Source organism: Cetorhinus maximus, chromosome 10 (genome assembly GCF_964194155.1).
Source record: "Cetorhinus maximus chromosome 10, sCetMax3.hap1.1, whole genome shotgun sequence".
Taxonomy (NCBI): domain Eukaryota; kingdom Metazoa; phylum Chordata; class Chondrichthyes; order Lamniformes; family Cetorhinidae; genus Cetorhinus; species Cetorhinus maximus.
The window spans coordinates 78,235,396-78,262,724 of NC_135888.1; the positions used below are offsets into that span (position 1 = coordinate 78,235,396).

At 42.8% G+C, this 27,329-nt stretch overlaps 1 protein-coding gene across 3 annotated transcripts in view; it reads right to left on the bottom strand.

The window, feature by feature from the left end:
- The window catches only part of LOC144685777 (uncharacterized), a 99,169-nt gene that overhangs the window by 54,577 nt on the left and 17,263 nt on the right, over nucleotides 1-27,329 (bottom strand). Inside the window, exon 3 of one of the 3 annotated variants that reach the window (XM_078550642.1) lies at nucleotides 8,792-9,017. The exons of the other annotated variants lie outside the window; for them this stretch is intronic. Coding sequence (XP_078406768.1) covers nucleotides 8,792-9,017 — 226 coding nt within the window. The remainder of the gene's footprint in view (nucleotides 1-8,791; nucleotides 9,018-27,329) is intronic. 3 annotated transcript variants of the gene reach the window in all.

The following is a 27,329-nucleotide window of genomic DNA, read 5'->3' on the forward strand; positions in this document are numbered from 1 at the left end:
AGGTGTCAGGTAGAAAATACAACTGAGAACCAAGCGGGATACAGAAGGTTCAGAGCTCAGGTGAAAAAGCAAATAAGACAAGCAAAAAGGGGTTATGAGAAAAGACCGGCAGCCAACATAAAGGGGAATCCCAAAGTCTTCTATCAGCACACAAATAATAAGAGGGTGGTAAAAGGGGGAATAGAGGAGATTAGGGACCAAATAGGGGAAGTGCAAGTGAAATGCTGCTTCACTTGAAAAGAGTGTTTGGGCCCTTGGATGGTGAGGAGAGGGGAAGTGAAGGGGCAGGTGTGCACTTCCCTCAACTTAGTCTACTGCATTCGTTGCTCCCAATGCGGTTTCCTCTACATTGGAGAGACCAAATGCAGACTGGGTGACCGCTTTGCAGGACACCTTCGGTCTGTCCACATGCATTACCCAGACCTCCCTGTCGCTTGCCATTTTAACACTTCACCCTGCTCTCATGCCCACATGTCCGTCCTTGACTTGCTGCAATATTCCAGTGAAGCTCAACGGAAACTGGAGGAACAGCACCTCATCTTCCGACTCGGCACTTTACAGCCTTCCGGACTGAATACTGAGTTCAACAATTTTAGATCATGAACTCTCTCCTCCATCCCCACCCCCTTTCCGTTTTTTCCCCCTCCTTTTTGTTTTTTCCAATAATTTATATAGATTTTTCTTTTCCCGCCTATTTCCATTATTTTTAAATGTATTTCCATCCATTGTTTTATCTCTACCTTTTAGCCTTTTTAGATTCCTTCACCCCACCCCACCCCCACTAGGGCTATCTGTACCTTGCTTGTCCTGCTTTCTACCCTTAATTAGCACATTCCTTTAGATAATATCACCACCTTCAACGCCTCTTTGTCCTTTTGTCTGTGACATCTTTTGGTTATCTCCACCTATCACTGGCCCTCTACCTAGCTCTTCTTGTCCCACCCCCCCCCCCCCCCCCCCCTTAAACCAGCTTATATTTCACTCCTTTTCTATTTTTACTTAGTTCTGTTGAAGGGAGTTGAGGACTCGAAACGTGAACTGTGCTCTTCTCCACCGATGCTGCCAGACCTGCTGAGTTTTTCCAGGTATTTTTGTTTTTGTTTTGGATTTCCAGCATCCGTAGTTCTTCGCTTTTAAAACAGGTTATACACACCAATTATCTGATCGTTATCTCAATGTTGTGTGTAAATTGGCTGTCGTTTCCAAATTACAACAGTAAACATACTTCAAAATAGAAAGGATTTCCTGGTTTTAACATGCTTTCGGACGTCCTGAGGTTGTGAAAGGCATTATATAAATGCAACAAATAAAAACAAAAAGAAATTTGATGCAAATAATTTTTAAAAACAAAAATAACTCCCCAAGTAGTCAGCTTGGGCCATACAGACCAAAAAGGTGCCACATTCCATCACTGGTCTGTGCCGAGTTAGTTAATCTCAGGCAGCATCAATGTTGGTGCAACAATCAGCTTTAAGGGAGCGGAAAAATGTCAGGTTTTGTATTCCTGACTGCTATCCAGCATAATTGCCTGCTGGAAGCATGAATTTGAACCTCTGGCAGGGGTAGCAATGAACACCGCCACATGCTTCCCTTGACTAAATAGCCAGCTGGCACTCAAATGGTTAGAGTCAGACATGAATGACCACTGGAGCAAAGTGGAGGGGGAAATATCTCAGGTACATTCTCGAAGAGGAGAGAAAAATCAACAGAAAAAGGGGGATGCAAAATTTTAAGACCAGGTGGCAATGTAAGGATCAAACTGGTAACAACACAAGGACTGATAGGAACAAACCTTTGTGATTACACGTAAAGAAAGCCAGTGAAAATACTGAAGGCAGCTGCAATCTGAAAATGGACAGGAGATGGTGCTAATAGAGGTGGAGTGTTTCACTAGTAAACTTAAACTTGGCACAGGTGTGGAAGGGACTATATTAAAAGGAAGGGGGAAGCTGAAGCAGTGAGGGTAGGTATTTATGGCATGGCTCTGAAGTAATATCAATTCATGTTATTTGATTTCTTGCTCAAGATGTACTGATGATGAGCTGTTTGGGCAAGTAAGAGACTGCAGGAATTATGACCTGATAATCACAGGAATTTCACTAAAGTAGAGTGATCGGGAGAAAGCAATTTCACAAAGATAATGAGTCACTGCTTTGAGTGCAAGGAAATATGCCATGTTAGATTCAACATAAAAACTGAAGGGGTAAAGATTGTGTTGATGTCATTACTGCACAGCTTTATTAAACTACCTATTAAGTGTGAAGCTCGTACAAACGCAGATAGGCAGGAATTTGGAACTGCATGGAAACAGCCCATGAAATCTGGCCTGGTACCTTTTTCTAAATGAGCTTTCTCATCCAATCCTGCTCCCAGCAATGCCCACATCCCATGAATGAATAAAAAATTCAGTCCTTAAGCTATCGACATAATCTTAGTCCCCCGCCCTTTAATATTTTTTTTTCTATTTATCTGCTTTTCCCGTGAAAAGCTATCATGCCTTCTATGTGCACCACTGTATCTGATAGGGTATTTCAAATTCTAACAGCTCTTTTTAATATCCCCTATTTTCAAGCAGCTATTTAAATCCCTCTTGCAAGAAGTTACAAATAATTGTGCAGAGAGTTTGTCATTCCACCCACTGTGTGTGTGAAGAACTAACCCCCCATCCTATTTAATTTTTTTTATGATTATCTTGGGGAACGGAAACTGGAAAACAAGACCATAAAAACTTTTGCGTCTCCCTTGTCCTCTCAGAGTGCAATTCGACCACCACTTACAAATGATTACACCTGGTTGAATGAGGGTGTTATTCTGGAGAAACAGCATTCTTTTCTTGTGAAACAAACTGCGGCTTCATCAAATCATTTGCATTAGATTTGTCAAAAGCACGGTAATCTACACGCATGCTCATCCAAATAAAAGCTCTTTTTCTAAAAAGAAGAAATTGACCTGGATATTGGGGCCAGCAGCACTCGCCTTGAAGCAAGCTACCCACACTATCTAGCCATCTCTGTGGTTTGAATCTCCCCTTCCTCAACATCAGTTTGAATCTGGTGCCAAGACAAGGTGGCCTCCATCTGTTCAGCAACAATGATATCATCAAGCAGGATAATCAACCAATTGTATTTAAGTATTCTCACAGACAGCAAACTAGGAAATAAAATGCAGTGATTTTTCATTCACTTTTAATTGCAGAGAACAAAATGAATGACTGGGCATAGACATAGGGTGCAAGATTGTGAACTAATCTTTTTTAAGAAAACTGAAAATGTGAGATTTTATCATAATGGAGAAATTAGGCATTCCACAAATATAAAACTTGTTTTTCAGGGCCAGTGGGGCTATTCAGCTGTAATTATGAACTTAGTCCAACCTTGAAAACTTAAGTCACACCTCATTCAACAAGGTATGACATTTTCAAGGTCTTTTACGGCAAGACTAACAGTGTAAAAGGGCAGGCTCTCATCAATTCAGTGATTTCTAACTGACTGCAGTCTGGGGGTGAAGGGAGTGGGGGAGGTCTTCATCAATGCACCAATGGGAACATGTAGAATCACTGACAGCAACATCTGGATTTTCACGTTTAATTGTACATGTACAGGCTCCTGTAATTGCTGTCAGTTTGAGAAGTCATGATGATGACACTAACAGTTTTGTTGTCATCACTGTCGCAAAATACAAGCCAGATAAAAATAATCGGAAAAATACATACAAAAGCATCTGGGATTATACTGGTGTGGTGGCCAGCTCTACATAAATTAAGCCTTATTGTGAACAATGCCTTGGTTTTACTTTTTGGGGCCAGCCAAATGTCCTACACACAAGGAACGCCATCACCATATTTAAAAGACTTCAAGGCAAGCACCTGGGAAATTTACACAGTTTGCCAATATTAATTACACATTCTCTCCCTGCGGGGATTCACCTTCATTTCCCAAGTCTAGAGATCTCAAAGACAATATTCAGGGGCAACAGTTTCATATGGGGATACTGCTGACATTTAGGCGGTTACAGCTCCATAGTTTATCAGCATGGCTAACTGGTCAATTATCAAAGCACCAGGATCTGCCACAGTGAATTTGACTTGGGGTTCCAATCTGCTGTATGGTATGTCATTAAATCAGACATTTATAGCATGAAAGAGGCCATTCAACCCATTGTGCCCACACCAGCCATTAAGTAGTAATCCAGTCTAGTCCCACTGGTCTGTAGCCCTGTAGGTTGCTTCAAGTGCATATCCAAGAACTTTTTAAATACTTTTGAGCATTTCAGGTGGTGAGTTCCACTGTGAGGGGACTAAGATCTCACATTGTATATAAAATATATATAGATATGCTCACCACTATTTCTAAAAATTTTAAAACTGAACATCTGTAAAACGGCTGAAACTGTGTCTGTCTCTGACCCCTGGAACTCACGCATTGTTATCTCCTGAGGACCACCTGTGGACTGCACAGCCCAACTTCAAAGGGAGCTACACGAAGGCCATTTGTATGTGACAACCCAGGCTGGCCAGCGGAGACGGGACGTCCACTAAGACAATGCCTCTCCAACATTCCTTTTAACCCATAATGGCTGAGACATTATCAGCCTGGAACACAAAGCCAATTTCCAGACACTAGATAAACATCCTTTGTTGAAGACATCATGACAAGGTAAAGTCATGTGATATGGGTTGCTGGCATGTGAAACAAGTAATAATACCTTGCTAAGCTGCATAGCTCAGTCTGCTGTTTAACCTCTGGCTAGCAATCTACACCAAAGGACCTCTGGCCCAGGTTAGACGCCTGGCCCCATCTGCTCTGCTTCTGCTGGAAGTCTGTAACATCACCTACAAGACTGACAGCATTGATTTTCAGCCTGCTGATCTCTGTGAAGGATGCCTCATTGGATTCTTTGATTCTTGAACCCATCTGAAACAATATTTCTTTTCTCTGTGGTCTCTGTATTGTAAATCTTTCTTTTCTTTATCCCTCCCTTCACTATCTGAACACAAGGGGGATGTTGCGAACCTTCTTTTGTGTTTTGATTGTGTGCAAATAAACTAACCCTTTGAGCTCATCCTATCTCAAATTTGCTGTGGGGTTATTAATAGAACATTGGATCACAACAAAGCCAAGAGGTTGGGAAATATGCCACCGCTTATAAAGAGGGAAACAATTCAAAACACCTTTCTATTTACGGATGGGTGGTAAGAGGAGAAATTAGTGCTGTTTAAATTAACCCCCTTCCTGTCCATAACATCCATATTCCCGCCAAGATGATGATACAAAAATTCATTGTGTGGTCGATGATGATGAACAAAGCTGTAGACTGCAGGAAGCTATCAATGGACTAGTCAGGTGAGCAGAACAGTGGCAAATGGAGATCAGTCTAGAGAACTGCGAGGTAAAAAGGTGAAAAAGTTTCCCCTTGATTCCCCTCTAAACCTCTATCTCTTGGAAAAAATTTATGTGGCATCAAGGAGCCCTAGCAAAACTGGAGTCAATGGGAGTCAGGGAGAAAACTCTCCACTGGTTGGAGTCATACCTAGCACAAAGGAAGATGGTTGTGGTTGTTGGAGGTCAGTCATCTCAGCTCCAGACCATCACCGCAGGAGTTCCTCAGGGTAGTGTCCTAGACCTAATTATCTTCAGCTGTTTCATCAATGACCTTCCTTCCATCATAGGGTCAGAAGTGGGGATGTTCGCTAATAATTGATGTTCAGTACCATTCGCGACTCCGCAGATACTGAAGCAGTCCATGTCCAAATGCAGCATGACCTGGACAATATCCAGGCTTGGGCTGACAAGTGGCAAGTAACATTTGTGCCAGGCAAGTCAGAGGCCAGGAATCGTGCGGCGAGTAACTCATCTCCTGACTCCCCAAAGCCTGTCCACCATCTACAAGGCACAAGTCAGGAATGTGATGGAATACTCCCCACTTGCCTGGATGAGTGCAGCTCCCAGAACACTCAAGAAACTTGACACCATCCAGGACAAAGCAGCCCGCTTGATTGGCACCATAAACATTCACTCCCTCCACCACCAACGCACAGTAGCAGCAGTGTGTACCATCTACAAGATGCACTGCAGGAATTCACCAAAGCTCCTTCGACAGCACCTTCCAAACCCATGACCAATACCATCTAGAAGGGCAAGGGCAGCAGATACATCGGAACACCACCACCTGGAAGTTCCCCTCCACTCATTCACCATCCTAACTTGGAAATATATCGCTGTTCCTTCACTGTCGCTGGGTCAAAATCCTGGAACTCCCTTCCTAACAGCACTGAGGGTGTACCTATAACACATGGACTGCAACAGTCCAAGAAGGCAGCTCACCTTCTCAAGAGCAATTAGGGATGGGCAATAAATGCTGGCCCAGCCACTGAGGCTCACATCCCGTGAATGAATTTTAAAAAATGTCCCTGCTTATGGATCTCTCAACCAAGGGGTATAGGGCCTTCCTGTTCACACTATCTAGCTCCCTCAATTTTATACACTTCAATTAGGTCTCCCCTCAGCCTGCTCTGTTCCAAAGAAAACAACCAATCCAATCTTTCCTGATATCCAAAACTGCTCCAGTCCAGGCAATATCTTCATAAATCTTCTCTGTATCCTCTTGAGTGCAATCACATCTTTCCTATAGTGCGATGGCCAAAACTGCACACGGTACTCCTACTATGGCCTAATTAGTGTTTTATTCAGTTCTTATATTCTTGGATAATAGACAAATATCATGTATGCTTTTTTGACCACCTTATCTGCCTGCCCAGCCACCTTCAGGTACATGTGCACATGTACTCCAAGGTTCTCTACACTTCTCAGTATCCTACCATTTAAGGAGTGTTCCCTTGCCTTGTTAGCCTTCCCCAAAAGCATTACCTCACACTTCTTCAAACTAAACTCCATTTAATGTCATTGTTCTGGCCACCTGACTAGTCCATTGATATCTTCCTGGAGTCTAGAGCTTTCTTCTTCTTCATTAACAACATGGTCAATTTTTGTATGGTCATCTTGGAGCCATTTTGACTGCAACAATATTATGCTTATCTCTCTCTTTCTTCTTACAGGGAATGGTCATTAGTTGATTGGACAACTGATAAGCACTTAAGGAGATAGATAACAGGAGCTGTTCACAAGTGACATGATATGCAATATAACTCATTGGGTGCACATGCGCATCAAGGAAGGTGCTTCGGCCTATCGAAGTGCATTGAAGCAATAAGGAAGGCCACACTGAAGTTCAGTAACCCAATAATCTTAATCAACTATCCAACTTCTGTGCATAAATAATATGTAATGAAATAGCAGAGAAAGCCAAAGAAATAATTCTCTGTGAATGATGGGAAAGATTCATGTCAGCTACTTCAACCTCAAGTAGGAACTTGATCCTAAGTAAAATGTCATTATAACCTAATCAAAATAATTGGAATGCCACACATATTGAGATTCAATTGATGATCCCGATCAGCTGGCAAACTACTTCCATTTACCATCATAGGTGTTTAATTGGAGACACTTTCTCAAAACTAAAGTATGCACCACTGATGGAAGAACCTTGTTCATCTTCTATACTCTGACTGAGGTGTCAGCTGTGGCTCAGTCCATAGCACCCTCGCCTTTGAATCAGAGGGTTGTGGGTTCACGTCCCACTCCCGGAAACCAAGAACTGTGATTGTACTCGTAAGAGTTGCAATCTGTGACTGTTGATAACTCGAAAGAGTTTCTATACTCTGACCCCATGGGATGCCTGTATTAGTTAGACCCCAGAGTACCCATCATCTGCTGCTCAAGGAGTTGGGGGATATTTTATAGTCCCATAAGGTCCTGAGCAGAAGCACTAAGGTTTTAAAAAAAATCATCACTGCATGAAATCAATGCACAAGTGAAGCCTAAATCCATTCCTCTTGGTTTGTAAACATTCCCTGTCCAGACTCAACGTGATGCAGACTTATTCCTTAAACATCGCAAGGCTATTAAGACTGCTGAATGTTCAATTCCCTCTACATACCACTGTGAAGGACCGGTTAGCTCAGCTGGCTAGACAGCTAGCGTGTGCATCAGGTTAACACCAACACTAGAGCGTTCAATCCCTGTTCCAGCTGAGGTAGACTTGCGGCCTGTTTCCTTGCCCTGCTCATAGTAAAAATCATAGCGCTTTTCTGTGGTTCGGAAAATAATTGTAAAGGACCTGCCTTTAGGTGGAGAACTCAAGAAGATGAGGTATCACTGTATGTGGGATTGGTATACATTTTTGGTCTATGCTGCTTGGAGAGGGGTGCTCCACCCTGGAAGGGAGGGACAACCAGCAAGGCAATTACAGGACAGTGAATCACGATCACAATAAGGTGAGGTGGGGTGGGGAGTGGGGGGTATTGTCTGATTCACTACACCATCTTGTCTCCCAGTTACTTGATTTTGTTTGTTTTTTTGAACACTGTATTTTAAATAAATAGTGAAAAGCCCTTATGACAAGGTTATCTGGAGCATAGCAGGTTTTATTGGTCAGCCAGGCTGGCTGGACCAGAGGCAGCTTCAGTGAAGGAATCAATTCAGAGAATAAACATCATCAAGGTCCAAGATGGGCAATTGTGATCAATAAATAGTAGGACCACGAGCAAAGTAAGAACGTTCAGTCCCCGTTTCTACTACTACAGAAGCCAAAGGGTTTGTCAAAGTGGATGAGAGTTAGCTTACTCCTGCAGAAAAATCATCAAGGTTCACAAGGGCAGGAGAGGAAAAGGGGAGAGACAAGTCCCAGGTGACTACTTTAGCCCTTCATTAAGTTGCTTTAGAAGAATCCTCACCTGAACTTTCAGATTCATTTTCCACATTGTTTGAGGTGAGGCAGCAGTGTGAAGGCGGTCTGACGTTCAGCTCAGGATACTCCTTGTGGCCACTGCTGTCCAAATTGATAGTGCTGGGTTTGGCTTCCTCTGTGTTTGTGGCCCATTGTGAACTCTCAGTGCACACCCATTTCGCCAAATCTTGTAGCCGGATAATTATCCTTTTGGAGACTGCAATGACCTCATCCTATCACAAGAAAAGTAAAACACACTCAAGCTTTAGTAAGCTTCAACCAGCTAATTATTAAAAAGAAAAAGGACTTGCAGAATTTCTCATCACGTCTGCCTGAAACATTATGAAGTGCTTCACACGCAATTAATTATACCTGAAATACAAGGTATTGTGTGAACAAAATCACACAAATGAAAAGAAAGGTGAATGGCAGTTGGTTCTGGTGGTACTGATTGAAGGAATAATGTTGGCCAGAAATCTGGAAAAGACAAGCAGGACCCGGGTTCAACATCTCAGCTGAAGGCTGACAACCTCCAACAATGAAGGACGCTTTCAGCGCTACACTGGAAATGCCAGATAGATTGGGAATTCAAACTTTCAACCTTCTGATTCAGGGGTACAGTTATAATAAATCAGAAAAGATTTCAATAACCTAATATTTTTTTAATATAGTTACTCAACCAATGTTTTATGAAGAAGTCTAGTTTAAATAAGCATCATAAATGCAGGTTGCTCATCCATGCACACCAAGCTGGATTTTTCATCCAAGAACCACCAGCTGATCTGAACAGTTGGCCACAGCAGCCTAGCAAAGGGAAGGATGCACTGGGCAGATTTTCTTTGCTTCTGACTTCTATCCAGTGACTCCCATCACCAAGTGCCTGCATGTTAACAAATGTGCAGATGAGTACAGTAAGCCTGTTCACATTCAATATCCAGCCTTACATAAGCTAAAAAGGATACTTGGGTGAGGCAGTGGAGGATTTGAGATTACTGTACATGTTGGTAAACAAGTCAACCTTTGAAGACAAAAACTCCCTCCAAAAACAAGGGATGACTTATAAGCCAAGTATAAAAGTGAAATGCTGGCACGGGTGGTCGCCATTTTGCAATGTCACCTGCTTCTGATGCAAAGAATAAACTCCTGTTCGCTTTCACAACATAGTCCATATTGCCTGCTTGATCATTTATGCCCAATAATAAAGGTACCGGTGATTAAAACATGCATTCATGGGAAAAAAAAATTAAGATTGACTACTGATACGAGCATGTCGTGGCTGAAGAGGGTCGAATGATACGCCAAGTATGTGCGAAAACACGATCTATGGGGCTGGAAAAATGGGTTCATCTTATACATCACAATTTACAGCACTATTTGAAAGTGTACATTTCTCCATATTATTCAAATAGTGCGACATTTCCTAAATGGACAAGGCACCTCCTCTGCTGAGCTTGCTGCACACATTGTATGAGGAGCTAATCTAGCTTGGAGAGACCACTGCTGAGATCTCTGTGTATTTATTGATCGACATAAGACACAGCTTCAAACTGACCTCAGCCTAATTCGTAAAGGAAGTTTCACTAAATTTGCAGTGGTCCCGCCTCCTGCCCTTGTTGGTAGAAGGGCTGGATATTTTTGGATCAGGAAAGCCTTAAGAAAATGACTGTTTTCTTTTCCTTTTTTAAAAATACTTCTGCACTCTGAAGTGTGATATACTCTAAATAGAAGCATTTATGTATGTGAATGGATTTTCTTTCATTTTAACAACTTTGGGCTCGGGGGTCAGCCCAAATACTTTAATTGCTATGTCATTTAGATTTTTGTGTGTCTTTTTGAAGACTAACACCTCATATAACATGATTACCCTTGTTTCAACTATCTGCATGATTTTTGAACTACAAACAAAAGATCTGCTAGTCCATCAAGCCTGTCCCACACAACAGCTAAACTTTGTACATCACAATATAGAAATCCTGCATCACACCCAAAAAACATCCAATCTCCTGGAAGAGGTGAAAATCCAGATTAAAAACCCAGGCCAATCTAGGGGGGAAAAAAATCTGGGAAATTTCTCTCCAATCCCCTTAGACAACTGAAATCCCTCTGACCCTGTCTAATATCAACTCAAGATCCTTCTGGGACTTGAACTATTTTATGCAAAGGCAATTTGCCAATTATTTGGCCCCAAGCTGCTTCCTTTCCTTTATTGTCATCTTCTTAATCTGTTAATGCTGTGAAAGCAGATTCACTGGCGTGTCTGGGATCAGTGTAGCAGGAACTACCTCCAGTCTGGTTTTAGGGTCTTCACACTAAAGCTAGTGTCTTCCTCTGCTTTTGGAAAATGCTTGGTCTTTTCTGAGTACAAAGATACAGAATTCCTCATTGGGTGGCTACTTGGTCTTGTGAATTGGGCTTAGGGAATTCCAAGCAAATTCCTGAAGGAAGAAAAATCCTTGAACATTCTATCAATATACCCCTACCAGAACAAAAAAAACATTGCTCCAACCAGTAGTTTCCTATAAACTCCTTTGGATTGTCACCATTTTTCCCTCCAAGGCATGGTAATATTCTGTGACAATGGGCAGTAATAAATGTCTGCTAAATTATACCTCTTGATTTTGCTCCAGGAACAGGACAGATTATTGGGTCATACCGCAGAATGTAAATCCCTATTTACCAGCCTTGGATTTTCTTCTAGTGTAGGAGTCTGAGACACAGTTTCTTTTCTTGTTAAGCTGCACCTTGTATTCTTCAAATTCAATTTCCACCTGAGAATACCTACCCAGCCTTCGAACATGTATCTCAATTTCCATACTTTCTCACCATGCTCTGTCAATACTCTACTACATAGTTAATGCTTCCCCATACTCAGACTCTCAAAATTCTACCTCTCGGTTTAGAACTGATCAGCTTACCAGCAGCTCCCTATCCTCGATCTCAGCCAGAAAAGGACTACACTATGATCATGACGGCTTCATTGACCCCCTCCTACGACTGTTCTCCCCTCCTCCAGAAACTAAAAAACAAAATTCTTGTAGGTTCTACTCCTAATCGTCAGATCAGTTCTCAAAAGGAAAAAAAAATCCTGATGAGTTTGTTGGAAATTGATTGAGGGAGTAAGCATTTGGAACCAGTCATATTTCTCTTGCGTCAGAGCTGCTGAATCTATTGACCATTATCATCAGCCTGGCTGTTACCTTGAAGTGCATGTCTTTCCATTTAAACTACTTAATCTACCATTGCACAATGCATTTTAATAAAACATAATTCATTAATTGTCTTTCCTGTTTACCAATTAAATTTCACCTTTGAACAGAATACATCTTTATAATCAAAAACAAAAACAGAATTTCTGCATGTTTTGTAACTAGAATTTCGTTTATTCTTCCTCATTAGTTAAGAATCTGCATGTTTCACATTTCTAATTTTATGGTATATAATGGATAAAAACCAATCATATTGACCCAGAACTTGCGAGGATTTCAACAGACAACCGTCAGAAGTACCTGTCATTGCTCCTCTGAATCTGGCCAGGATTTAGCACAAGCACAGGTTAATGCGGACATTTTAAAAATATTAATTCACAGGATGTGGGCTTCGCTTGCTGGGCCAGCATTTATTGCCCATCCCTAGTTGCCCTTGAGAAGGTGACGGTGAGCTGCCTTCTTGAACCGCAGCAGCCCCTGTGGTGTAGGTACACCCCACAGTGCTGTTAGGGAGGGAATTCCAGGATTTTGACCATCTGCAGTGAAGGAACAGTGATATATTTCAAAGTCAGGATGGTGAGTGACTTGGAGGGGAACTTCCAGGTGGTGGTGTTCCCATCTATCTGCTGCCCTTGTCTTTCTTGATGGTAGTAGTTGTGGGTTTGGAAGGCGCTGTCGAAGGAGCCTTGGTGAGTTCTTGCAGTGCATCTTGTAAATGGTACACACTGCTTCTACTGTACGTTGCTGGTGGAAGGTGTGAATGTTTGTGGATGTGGTGCCAATCAAGTGGGCTGCTTTGTCCTGGGTGCTGTCAAGCTTCTTGAGTGTTGTGGGAGCTACACTCATCCAAGCAAGTATTCCATCACACTCCTGGCTTGTGCCTTGCAGATGGTGGGCAGGTTTTGACGAGTCAGGAGGTGAGTTACTCGTCGCAGGATTCCTAGCCTCTGACCTGCTCTTGTAGCCACAGTATTTATACGGCTAGTCCAGTTCAGTTTCTGGTCAATGGTAACCCCCATGATGTTGATAGTGGGGGATTCAGTGATGGTAATGCCATTGAACGTCATGGGGCGATGGTTAGATTCTCTCTTGTTGGAGATGGTCATTGCCTGGCATTTGTGTGGCACGAATGTTACTTGCCACTTGTCAGCCCAAGCCTGGATATTGTCCAGGTCTTTCTACATCTGCACATGGACTGCTTCAGTATCTGAGGAATTGTGAACATTTTTCAATTATCAGTGAACATCCTCACTTCTGACCTTGTGATGGGAGGAAAGTCATTGATGAAGCAGCTGAAGATGGTTGGGCTGAGGACACTATCCTGGGGAATTCTTGATGTCCTGGAGCTGAGACGACTGATCTCCAGAACCACAACCATCTTCCTTTGTGCTAGGTATGACTCCAATCAGTGGAGAATTTTCCCCGATTCCCACTGACTCCAGTTTTGCTAGGGCTCCTTGGTGCCACACTCTGTCAATTGCGGTCTTGATGTCAAGGGCAGTCACTCTCATCTCACCTCAGGAGTTCAGCTCTTTTATCCATGTTTGATCCAAGGCTGTAATGAGATCAGGAGCGGAGTGGCCCTGGCGGAACCCAATCAATGACTAGGTTATTGCTAAGCAAGCACCTCTTGATAACGCTGTTGATGACCCCTTCCATTACTTTACTGATGAACGAGAGAGATAATTGGCCGGGTTGGATTTGTCCTGCTTTTTGAATACAAGACATACCTGGGCACTTTTCCACATAGCCGGGTAGAGGCCAGTGTTGTAGCTCTACTGAACAGCTTGGCTAGGGGCGCAGCAAGTTCTGGAGCACAAGTCTTCAGTACTATTGCCGGAATATTGTTAGGGCCCATAGCCTTTCCACTACCCAGTGCCTTCAGCCGTTTCTTGATATCACGTGGAATTAATCAAATTGGCTGAAGACTGGCATCTGTGATGCTGGGCACCACCAGAGGAGACCGAGATGGATCATTCGCTCTGCACTTCTGGCTGAAGATTGTAGCAATGCAAATGCTTCAGCCTTATCTTTTGCACTGACGTGTTGGACTCCCCCATCATTGTGGATGGGGATATTTGTGGAGCCTCCTCCTCCAATGAGTTGTTTAATTGTCCACCAACATTCACGACTAGACGTGGCAGGACTGCAGAGCTTTGATCCGATCTGTTGGTTGTGGGATCGCTTAGCTCTGTCTATCAGTTGCTGCTTACTGTTTGGTACGCAAGTAGTCCTATGTTGTAGCTTCACCAGGTTGACACCTCATTTTTAGATATGCCTGGTGATGCTCCTGGCATGCCCTCCTGCACTCTTCATTGAACCAGGATTGATTCCCTGGCTTGATGGTAATGGTAGGGTGGGGGATATGCCAGGCCATAAGGTTACAGATTGTGGTTGAGTATAATTCTGCTGCTGCTGATGGCCCACAGCGCCTCGTGGATGCCCAGTCTTGAGTTGCTACATTTGTTCAAAATCTATCCCATTTAGCACGGTGGTAATGCCACACAACATGATGGAGGATATCCTCAATGAGAAGATGGGACTTCATATCCACAAGGAGTGTGTGATGGTCACTCCTACCGATACTGTTATGGACAGATACATCTGTGGCAGGCAGGTTGGTGAGGGTGAGGTCAAGTATGTTTTTCCCTCTTATTGGTTCCCTCACCGCAGACCTAGTCTAGCAGCTAAGTCCTTTAGGACTCAGCCAGCTCAATCAACAATGGTGCTACCAAGCCACTCTTGGTGATGGACACTGAAGTCCCCCACCAAGAGTATGTTGTGTGCCCTTGCCACCCTCAGTGCTTCCTCCAAGTGGTGTTCAACATGCAGTCATCAGCTGAGGGAGGGCGGTATGTGGCAATTAGCAAGTGGTTTCCTTGCCCATATTTGACCTGATGCCATGAGACTTCATGTGGTCTGGAGTCGATGTTGAGGACTCGCAGGGTAACTCCCTCCCGACAATATACCGCTGTGCTACCACCTCTGCTGGACCCGTCCTGCCAGTGGGACAGGACATATCCAGGGATGCTGATGGTGGAGTCTGGGACATTATCTGTAAGACATGATTCCATGAGGAAGACTATGTCAGGCTGTTGCTTGACTAGTCTGTGAGACAGCTCTCCCAATTTTGGCACTAGCCCCCAGATGTTAGTAAGGAGGACTTTGCAGGGTCAACAGGGCTAAGATTGCCATTGTCATTTTTGGTGCCGAGATCAATGCCAGGTGGTCTGTCCAGTTTCATTCCTTTTTGAGACAACTCAAACCATTGCAGAGGGAATTTAAGAGTCAACCACATTGCTGTGGATCTGGAGTCACATGTAGGCCAGACCAGGTAAGGACGGCAGATTTCCTTCCCCTAAAGGGCATTAGTGAACTATATGGGTTTCTACAACAATTGACAATGGTTTCATGGTCACCATTAGACTTTTAATTCCAGATTTTTATTGAATTCAAATCCCACCATCTGCCGTGGTGATTCAAACCCAGGTCCCCAGAGCATTACTCTGGGTCTCTGGATTACTAGTCCACTGATAATACCACTACACTATCACCTCGCCCAGGAAATCCTTAAATTGCTGTCTGTTATTCACTGCTTCACCACAGGCTGTGGACACCCACCCCACCCCCAGAGCCAGCAATCAGCGAATTCAATTAATCTGCCAAGAACTTCTCCTTTCCTGCTCTCACATCACGGTTAAAAATCCAAATGAAAAGGTAAGCTTTGTTCAATGAGGAGTAATTGGGCTATTGACACTGACCTGTATAATAACTACTGCTGAACAACAGGTCTAACCCTGAAAAAATAATTTTATCTTGTGTAATGTTGTTAAAAAAAATCTGGTAATCATAGTGGAGAAATGTAAAATAATTGATTTTTTAAAGCTTGTTCGTGATATTTCAGCTTCTACCTTCACCCCACATATATGCCCTAATCTCTATTTCACTTTGTATAATTAATAAAAACTGATTTGATATTAGTGCTTCCATTTGCTGGTTGGCTGTCTGGGAATTCTTTAATGCCGGATTGACATCACTGCAGCTCAACACTCAACATTAAACAATGTTTCAATGCACTGCAAATCAAGAGAGTTAAAGTTCTCACCACAGAAATCCTAAACCCGAAATCCCCCAGCACAACTTTCTTCAAGGTCAGCACCAGGTGTCCTTGCTTCGCCGCCGACCACAGAAGCTGGGCCGCAATGCAAAACTTTTCGCCCAAACTTATACTCAATCACATTTCACCACAAAAAATCCACCCAATTAATTACATCAGAGAGACTGACGGAAGAAAAAAGAAAAAGAGAGCTCTTTTCTATATTTAGCAGATTCAAGTAGCAAATACCACATCCTCCAACTCACTGTGGACAAAACCGAGCAATCCACCAGTAACAGATACATAGAATCACTTACACATTCCTTTAATAGTTAGTAAGCACAGATTTATGATTCAATAGCTTAATCTTATCATAAGAAATATTCAAAATGTCTCATCTATCTTTTCCTCTATTTGTTTTTTAGGGTTTTAATCTGCTCATTCTAGACTTCTTGCCTATCATTCACATCAATGCCTTTTCCTTTTTTGTACCATTTTCTTGCAAGTTATCAATGCTATCTAATTTTGCTGTTGTCTATATTACTTATTATATTCATTCACTATATTTTTTAAAAATTGTTTCTTCAGATTCCTAGCTTTTTTGTACTTTGTTTCCAATGGATTCACTGCCTTTACTTGTCTCACTGTCTGAGTTTCATGTGTTTTCACTTCTATTCCCCTATAAAAGACAGATTCTATCTGTACTAAGGGAAGAACAAAGGTTCACTGACATCAATTAAATCCAAGAGCTCAGAAGAGACAGAATCTGTGGCACTGCCATTCAAAGATGTAGCTCCATCTGAGTTGATATGCCTGCTACACATTCCAACTCCTCAATTTATCCAGTTCATGATCCTACCGACTCTCACAGACCAATGACTGCCCTATAATATGGGAGTTATACATAGGCATACAGTCCTGTGCACTCTGACCCGCTACTGCATGTCTCCCACTGCAACTGGAGCTCCAGTATACAGACAAGCCTTCTTCTCAGGCTGTCCCTCGGGGTCAAGGATGACTTCTTCCACACTAAAAATTAGTTCTCAGGTGGTTGAAGAGTCCAATGCACAACCTTCAGTCTCTGTCACAGGCAGTAGGGGGAATAGGTGGGTGGGGTGCCCGGGTTGCCACGCGCTCCTTTCGCTGTCGACACTTGGCTTCAGCTAGCCCTTGGCGATGAGACTCAAGGCCTTCAACTCCTTCCTGGATGCTTTCCCTCCACTTCGGGCTGTCTTGGGCCAGGGATTCCCAGATGTCGGTGGGGATGTTTCACTTTTTCCAAGGAGACTTTGAGGGTGTTCTTGAAGTGTTTCCTCTGACCTCCTGGGGCTAGCCTGCCATGTCAAAGCTCCAAGTAGAGCGCTTGTTTCGGGAGTCTTGTGTCAGGCATGAGGATGATGTGGCCCACTCAGCAGACAACAGACAAGCAGCCTGCAGGCTGCAATACCCCCATAAACTGTAAAGCTGGGCCATCACAAGAAAATGAAAAGTGCAGGCATAACTTTGATAAAACTAGGCAACTGTCTTCCAGTGGGCAGGATAATGAACAGACCCCATCTCACTCCCGCAATTCTTCACTTTAAATGGGAAGGTAGTCACAACATTAGTGCAGTCAGCATTTTCTACTGCAAATGTTGACTATTGTTTAGCCTGTGCCATCACTATAGATACACAACTGCTAAGCAGTGTTCCTTTTTTCTAATCCTTCTCAATTCAGTTGCATCTCCTATTTATTCTGAACAGTATATCCCAAACAAAGCCTTTTAAGGATGCACTATTAGGGTACAGGTTCACACCTGCCATTCCACATGTGAGGCCCCAATCTCAGCCATGTCGTTTCAGGAAGGCATCCAACAATGGCTCAGGACATTGTCATGGGATGGAGACAGGATAAGTAAATTACATTAATTTATAGCATTGAAACAGGCCATTCAGACCAACTGGTCTGTTCTGGTGTTTATACTCCACGCAAGCCTCCAACCACCCTACTTCATTTAACCCAATCTGCATATTCCTTTCTCCCTCATGTATCCAGCTTGCTTTTAAATGCATTTATGCCATTTGCCCCAACTACTCCATGTGGTAGCAAGTTCCACATTCTAACCACTCTCTGTGCAATATTCTCCTGAATTCTCAATTGGATTTATTAGTGATTTATATGGCTCCTACTTTTGGACTCCCCACAAACTCTTTCGAGTTATCAACAGTCACAGATTGCAACTCTTTCGAGTACAATCACAGTTCTTGGTTTCCCGGGAGTGGGACATGAACCCACAACCCTTTGATTCAAAGGCGAGGGTGCTATCTTCTTTAAACCTACCTGATTGTACCGCTTTGTAATCTTAAATACCTTCATTAAGTCAGCCCTTAGCCTTCTCAAGGAGCCCCAGTTCATTCAATCTTTCCTGATTTGTAAATAAACATGGGTTTTGCTTTGTGCTTTAAGGTTTGGGTTAACACTTTTAAAATGGTTACAACCCAAAAGCACAAAACCAGCATACTGAGAATTCATCAGAACAATTATTATTCATATTGAGGATGAAAGGGTGAAACACAGAGAATGCCATGTAATGGCACTGTCCAGGTCTCTAACATGACCATAGTCTCCAAAAACGTCAGATCCTTTTTGGGCATCGTTTTACTGAGTCCTGCTTCCCAACTGCAGAATCAGATCCTCATATTTGCATGATTGCCTTTACAGGAGATCAAGGAGCCAGCTTACACTGCACAGAAACAAGGCTCATGGGAACTCCATAGACTGTGGCAGCCCTGACGCGTATGGACTTCTGCAGCCAGAGGGGAGAATTTCCATTCCCGTATCAAACTGGTATAACAACCAAGGGGAGGGGGGGCTTGAAGGAGTTCATTCCCAATGAGTATCAATATGAAGGGTGTCAGGTTCAGTACAGCGTATAATCTGTGATCATCCTTTTGTCACTTGGGCATTCAACAGCACTTCAGATAACAATGGTGAAAAATGGCTAAATTAACATGGAATTGAAGATGGCACTGAACAATATGGTCAAATCACCACCCTCTCCCTCCTTTCAACCATCTTCCCAATTTCAGCCATGTTACTAAGGGAAGCTTGCATAAAGGTCAAGTGATGTGTGATAGGAAGGCAGAATCATTGCCGGGTCACCTTCACAAGCCTCTCAATGGCAGAACTGAGAACAGCATTGCTAGGTACCTAGTTCATCCCAGCCTCAGCAAGATTAAGGCCTGGTAAGACCCGAAAGTGGGGGGAAAAGAATGAAGGTAATGAAATTAAACCCAAAAGACAAACAACATACTCAATTGAAATGAAACAGACATCAATCCCAGGTTCAGCTAATTCGAATCCCTCACATTGTAAGGATCAGTAACCATTTTAATTCAGTTTTCCCCAGTGACACCATTAGTGGTCACTGTTTAAAATACACTCACCCACAAGGAGGAAAACAAAAAACCCTTTCAAGCACCGATAAGTCTTTCTAAAACCTTACTGCTTAAAAGACAGCAGACAGCAAGAGTCCCTCTTATGAATCCATCATGCTTTCAAAACCAGTACTTACAAAATAAAACAATTCTCAAAAGCCGCCTTCTCTAGTCTGAAGCTTTATGAAGAGCCTGCCACAGTCCTGATTTCACGGGGATATTTTTTATTTAAATCTATTATAAATAGTTCTATTAATTTGTGAGTAACTCTATACAGAACAAAAGAATTTCGTTATTAAGCACAGCTCCTCATACAAGTAAGCTTTTACTCAATATCTTTAGAAATGTTCCCACTGGGCAACTCCTGTCAGATGAGCGGATTATGGCTATTGTTAAAAGCTCTCACTGCCATGGAAACATCCCGGTCTTAACATTAAAACTGGGACAAGTATGCAATGGCAATTCTGTGCATGAGATAAGCCTGATCTGTTTGTGAGATTTGGTACACTCCACAGAGTACCCTTCTCTGACCTGCAAGTGGCATTTGGTCTATTCTTTACAGCACCTTCTCCCATCACACACCACCGGCCACCTTCCTCCATATAGGTCATCAAATTTAGCTTCGGCAAAGTTATTTCAACTAAAAAAAAAAATCACTTAACCTTGCCACGAAGACCTATAGACATTTCCCCCACCCCCCCCACCCCACCCCAACGCCAGCCGGTGATTGGCATTTTGACAGCATCAATATTTAGACCCTGATAGTCCTAGGCTGCATCTCCAGGGGACCTATGCCATTCTAATGATGCATCCAAGGCGCAACGAAAGAGGAAATTATGGAATAAATGACTCACGCCATCCATAAATTTTCTTAGGCTATTTTGCCACTCCATTGTTACTCTTGCCGTAAGCACCAAGGGAGCTAAATTGGATAGTTCCCAAAAACAGATGCAGCATCTCAATGCTTGATTATCCAATGATCACAATGCAGACAGCAGCCAACTTCATGCTGCCTGCTCATCTGAGTGAATCCTACCTCCAGCCAGCACAAACCATGCTGATCACTGGCTGGACCCATCAGCAGAAGACCAACAGTGCAAGTGATTAGTACCATTTAAAAAGGTAGCCTACACAGTTTAAAAAGAACTTCAGTCCTTATAAGGGGAGGTGAATTGTGGTTGGAGTAGATGCTGGGAGTCATGGTTGAAGAGAATCTGACCTGGAAAGAATGGGCTCCAACCTTCTCAGACACTGCCCTGGAAGTCTTGGTGGAAAAGATGGAAAAGGGGACAGATGTCCTGATAAGCAGAAGGGGGTCCTCCAAACACACAGTAGGAGTGGAATTGGGAGCAGAGAGCCATGTAAGTCAATGCCAGGAGTCAAGCCCCAGGGACCTGGATGCAGTACCGCAAGAAGTTCAACAACCTCATGAGTGGTCAAGGTCAGTGAATGCACCTTCATATGCTATATCCACCAAATGCAACAATAGCCTGGGCCTCTGCTTAAATCAACATACCCCACCACTCACCTACCAATAAATCGCTCTCATGATGAGGAGATTGCACACGATGCAGCAGACCACCACACATTTTGATACCCATTCTGTTGAGTACTGCAGGGCTCCTCGGGAGCAGTCCAGGCAGCACAAGCATTGTTCCAGCACACCAATGGTCAGCTCACACATTCTGGGTAGTATTTAATGTGGCCAGTAAGAATGGAAAACTTGGCAGGCAGGGAGACTTAATAAGGCTGGAGCCGAAATCTCGATTTCCTGACGTCGGGTTGAGTTTGAGAGATAAAATTGGGCAACGTGTCAGTAGCAGTGCACAAACACACTGCCAGCTGGCAGGAACCTATTTACCATTCACTTTCATACTATGAATGCTTATTAATTGGAAAGCACACCAAATTCAGTTCTTCATTCAAGATTAAGTCAGTGGAACACAGGAAACTCATGCCTCCTGTTCCCGATGGCTTAAGGGTGGTTTCCACCAGGTTGAGGTTGTCCAATCTTTGGATCGGAGGTGAGGCTTTGTCTTTGTCCCACTCAGCAGCACAAGTGATGTTATCAAAGGAAGATAGCAGAAAGGACATGGTGGGGGGTAGACAGTGTGTTGCTCAGTCCTCAAACGGTGCAACCATTGGACTGGCAAGAGGTTGGGGCTTGTGTTTGGGTCCTCAAGCAGCAGCAAAGCAAGGCATTGGCATGTTTAGGACAGGGAGGGAGGAGAAGCCTGAAGGGAACCAGGCTTTGGCCTATAGAGTGGGGTCCATCAAAGCAGTGGTCTAATCCTGTGTGTCCTAGGGAGGTACCTACAGGTCAACAGTCAGGGAAGGGACCTCGCATTGAAGCAGGACAGGTCCAGCTGCAGGGGGAGCAGGTCAATGGTCTCTGAGCAAGGGTCGAGGGAAAGTGAAAGCAGGTGAAGGATGATGGTTGGGGAAAGAGCAGAGTAATGTTGGGGGAGTGTCAAGGGAGATGGGAGGAAACTCGAGGGTGTCAGAGGGAGGGTGGAGGTGGATGGGTCCAGCTGCTGGGTCACAGTGTTATTGTCCATCAACATGGCAGCTAAGAAACTGCTACCTTGCTGGAGGTCAGGTGCTGTGAGGAAACTTCCATCTTGCAGGAGATCAGGTTGCTGCAGAAGGAGGTCACTGGGGGATGGGAGGGTTCTGGGTGTGGCTCATGGGAGAGTCATGCAGCTTTGACCATTGGTCAAATGCAGATGCTCTAGGAATGAAAGCCATGTCAACAGAGGTGCTTACATTATTGCCTGCCTTTACCACACACTAGTCATCAACCACGCTATGAATGGATAACCTTGGTTTGCTCAGTAGTTATCCTCTGTTTTGATGTGGTGGCTAAAATGCATTTCGCACAGCGCACTGCCACAGATTGAAGGAATCATTACTGCTGCTGGGATAGAAAGTGATGAGAGTGCAGTCAATGACACTCTACATGATGGCGAAGCCTGGAATACTGGTGAAGTTACATACTCACTCTGCCTGCTTGTCCCTGGCAAGGCAGAAAAATATAGTCAGCTTTCTTTGAATAAAAAGCCTCAGTACCTTCTCTCATGCAACAGTGGATGGTAAACTGCAAGGTGTTGCAAATATCTGCAGCTAATCCTGGAAAGAGCCAGACACACAAAAGTTTGTTGCCACAATCACTGGCAATGCAGTCCTTGCCCAACTCTGAAATTGCAATTGCGGCTGCAGCAGGTAGCAGATTTTAGTAAGGACATCTGGACTGAAACACAGTATTATTCATTGCCGAGTTTCAGGTAGGAGAATTGCTCCATGAACATCCTGCTGAGTCCTTCAACCCCTCCCCCTACGCCCTCTTCCAGCAGCTGGTCCTGCTCAGTATGGCCTCTTGTTCATTTACTAACATGTTGGATTCCAAGGGGCATGCCCACTAGTGCATCAATGTCTGGGAGCAATTGATTTACGCAGAAGCCGTGAAGTCAACAAAAAATCCTTCCACATTGGCCAGACCATTCCAATTGAAACAACTACAGAAAACATAAAACACTCGCAGAAATGTAGCTACAGCCAGAAGGAAATCAACTAGTAACTAATTCATAAGTAGTTGATGATTCCATTAAATAGCTCTGGTGGGAGGGTTTTGGCCTGCTACTGAATGCATGTCCAGCTGTGCTGGGTTTAGAGAGCACGTCAGCTGGAGCACTGAGCTCCAAAATGGCACCACTGGTGTCAAATCACCAGCACATGCTGACTAACATCAGATCTTCCTGCTCAGTATACTTCTGGTGGGCATTCACTGCACACCTATTCATTGATACCTGCACTAATATTGCACCTTGCACAGTTTGCCCCACAAGTGTGGGGTCACACCACAGATGTCATTTTGGAGTTTTAAGTGCACTTGTGGCATCCAAACAACAGGTGCTAACCAGCCCAATTTCTTGCCCTGTGAATTATCATAGCTCTGCCCCCCAACCAATTAAAAACCAATGCCGATCACTATTTTTCTGCAATTACAACATTTTTCATGCCACTGCCACTTAAGGCAAAAAACAGCTGTGCTAGAAATCTGGCAGTGGCAGATTTAAGGACTTTTATTTGAGGAAGCTTATTCAAGAAATCAAGTTATTTTGTTTCCCAGGTTTTGGGAGTCTATGTGGAGCTGGGCACAAAGTGAACACAAACTCAACTACTGACCCAAATTAGCATGTCATGAATATTACTGGAAAATGACCTAAGTAACCCGATAGTTCTCTTAATCAATAGAAAGCTGTCAACATGTGAAGTATCCTGATCCTTTCTGAGGTGCATTCATGTCTTCTGACTCCATGAATCCAAGCAAAACCCTGATCATAGGCAGTCACACTTATACTACCAGCCAATTAAAACCCTGCCCTGAAAGAGATCAGAGCCTTTTGTTACATGACCTGACTCACAGATGGAGCTGGCAGAAATTAAGCACCTGCACCTATATTCAATTGTCTTATTTTACTTTTAAATAACTTGATAAACAATTTTCATCCTGGTGGTGTGCATCCAATTCCAAGAAAACAACAAAAGCAATTATCTAAACAAAAATGGATACAAGGAACAAAATTGAATCTGTTATCCATTTAAAAGTTTATCCACAGGATGAAATATAAGCAGTAAATTTCTAATTTCTGTAGCTGAAGATGTGAGGTTAGAACATAACTTCTAGTTATATGGTCCTTTGATCAGTGGTAAATTAACTTTCCCTCTAATGTCCCTTGAGGCTGCCTTGCAAGCCTTCAGTGAGCCTCAAATAAGGCTGGTCGCCCCCCTCCCCTTAGTTTCTTGAATACTAGGGGATTTAAAGGATATGGGGATAATATTGCAAGGTGTAGCTGAGGTAGAACAGTCATGATTTATTGAATCACAGAGGAAGGTTGAGGGGCGAAACAACCTACTTCTGCTCTTATTTCTATGTTAATACATGTTCCATTATCATAGCGCTGTAAATTTATCCCTAAATTAACATTTAACTACAAAATTTTAAAACTTAAAAAAACCCAAAATTATCTAGTACTGAAGTGTCAAAAACCCCAGCCAGTTTCTCAATCAATATCAGATGAGTTTGCATTTTGACAACCGACAGTAATAACGCAAGTTTGTTTTTCACCTTTTCAACAACCACTTGCATTCATATAGCACCTTTAACACTGTAAAATATTGCAAGGTGTCTCACAGGAGTGTAATCAGACCAAGAATAAACAGCCACACTGGCTCACTGATATGATATTTTAAAACCAGCTCGATAACTAATTCGCCACTTCAATCTCACTCTGTAATGCGTTTCAGAAACTGACTTTTTGTAGCATCATCACCCAGCCTCTGGAAGATGCTATTTAAATAGGCAGGCACCTTCATGCTGAAATAGCTCAGAACAGAAAGCAACCACTGAAGAACCAAATATTACTTCAACAGGTTCCACACGATCAAATAACATTTTCACAACAGAAAAAATTTCTGCTGCAATTGTGCAAGATGAAACCCGTGAAATAGTTTAACTGACAGACAATCATCTGGCATTAGACATTGCACCCTCAACGTTTTAAAATTTATTCTATTCCTTTCCTTCTTCCTCTGCAGGAAATAACTACAGAGGATCTGACTTCATTCAATAACACAGCCACTAGTGAAGCCAGAACCAACTTTCCCTTTGATCCTTGTTCTCCTCTACATTGTTGCTCTCTACAGGGGGCCTGTAACATCTTGGTCAAGCTTAGATATCTCTGTGTGAAGAATCACATCTAGAGATTTCACTTTATGCCCAGTGAGTGACCCCGAGTTAGCAATCATTTAAGATTCTTTTTCATATATCAGAACTCAGCCTTTCGTCCAAGAGACAACAAAAGGATCCCACCCTCTCAACATCAGAAGTCAACAATGCCAAAACACCCTCAAATCCCCAAGTGAACATTGCTGCACAAGTAACATTTTTGGAAAATCTGCTCTAAAAATACCACATGCCTGTAGCTAGTGTGCATTAGGAAGACAGTGCAGTTCAGGTGCCAGCCAGCCCCAGGCAAAAAGAAAATTGTACCCTTATAACAAAAGCACTCACTTTGGTCTTCAGGGCAGAAAGAATTTGGAAAGCAGAAATGATCACAATAGATAGGAACTTAAAAAGAAGTTCCTAGATTTAACGTGCTGAGTACACAATTTTGTTATGCACATGATACAGGAGGTCACATCAAGCAAAATGTCCACATTCTTCAAGTCCAAATAATTCCCAGTATTATAGTTTAACTACAGTTCATTTGAAACATTCAAGACAATATTATTCTCTTGTTTCATAACTGGTCTGCTCTAGTCATTTAGCTGCAAGAAAAGCTTTCCCCTTTGTTTTCCAAACTGGGATCCATTGTTTGGCTTGCAAAGCATTAAGTAATTTTTATTCTTACTTCTTCCTTCTCTTCCCTCAATTAAAATTTTCCTGGACTAGTTGTGGCCATGAACATGTCTGTACTACAGCTCCTGACAAACAAACAGGAAACAGAAATTTTAGGAATGAAAAGTATGTAAAACAGTATACATTCAGGAGACTTGGCCGGGTATTCTCAGCAATGTGCAGGAGGAAACTACAATTAATTCCATATCTATAAATACTTCTGTATAATAACCAGGGCCAGATAAAACCTCAGCCTTTACCCCATACCAGTGTTATAAAGTGATGCACTACTTCCAGTGTGATATTTCTGCATTCTAATCAAACTCCTGTAAGTTGGAAAGTCCCAGACAAAGTTTTTCTGAAAGTAATAACCCCGTGAGAAATTGCACAACATGCAGCCTGTACTAATATTTCGCAGTCAATTTTCTTACAAATGAAGATAATTACTTGAAAGTACTACTATTGCTGTGCCAACAAGACATACATGGCATACAATGGTCCGGATCTTGCAATCAGTGGTGAGGTGAAGGCATACACCAAGGCAAAAACTATGACCAAACGTTGGTGGTGGGCTGCAACTTGCTCACCCGCCCCAGCATGGATCCATTGGCGAGGTGACTGAGGGGACCTAGTATGAGGAATGGCCGGGGGTGGGGGGGAGGAGAGAGAGAGGAGATGGGGGATATTGATGGGGGTGCCACAGTTCACCATAATCAGAAGTCGTGTCACTGCAAACATTGCCTGTCAGGGATTTTAATCCATTTTGAGCCTCTTGCAAGAAATCATTACAATAACAAATGTGATGATGTCAGCATGCGCTCCAGTTACAAATCTGGCAAAGAGAATAACAAGCTATTTTAATAAAACAACAGATCTGCAAAAGTTCTGAATATCTGGAGCGACATTTGCTAGCTGTATATTGCATAGAGTTTCCACTGACAGGAGTGTTGATAACCAGAGGATACAGATTTAAGATCATTGCAAAGGAACCAAAAATAAAGGCAGAGGAGTTTTTTTTTTTAAGTACTGAGTTACGATGATCTGGAATGCACTGCCTGAAAGGGTGGCTACCATGAAAATATAATAATTTTCATGTTATTGGAATTTACTGTAAAATAGGAATAGTGGGGTCTGGATAGTGTATGTGTGTGTGTGTGTTAATTGAATTAAAGACAGCTGGTCTAAAGGCTTTGATGTATCAGAAGAGAAGCTAGGTTTGCAATACTAAATAAGTAAACATGGTTGAAGTTTTAGAATGTGAGGGGTAAAGGAAAAATTGCATTTTTAGATAAACCAGAGTAGGTAATTTCAAAAGAGGGGGTGAAATGTTACACTTAGCCAGAAGAAGCCAGTGTGTTTATTTTTCCTAAAGCATACTGATAAAATTGGTGCTATGAAAGATTATTATTAGGAAGGTAAAGTCCAA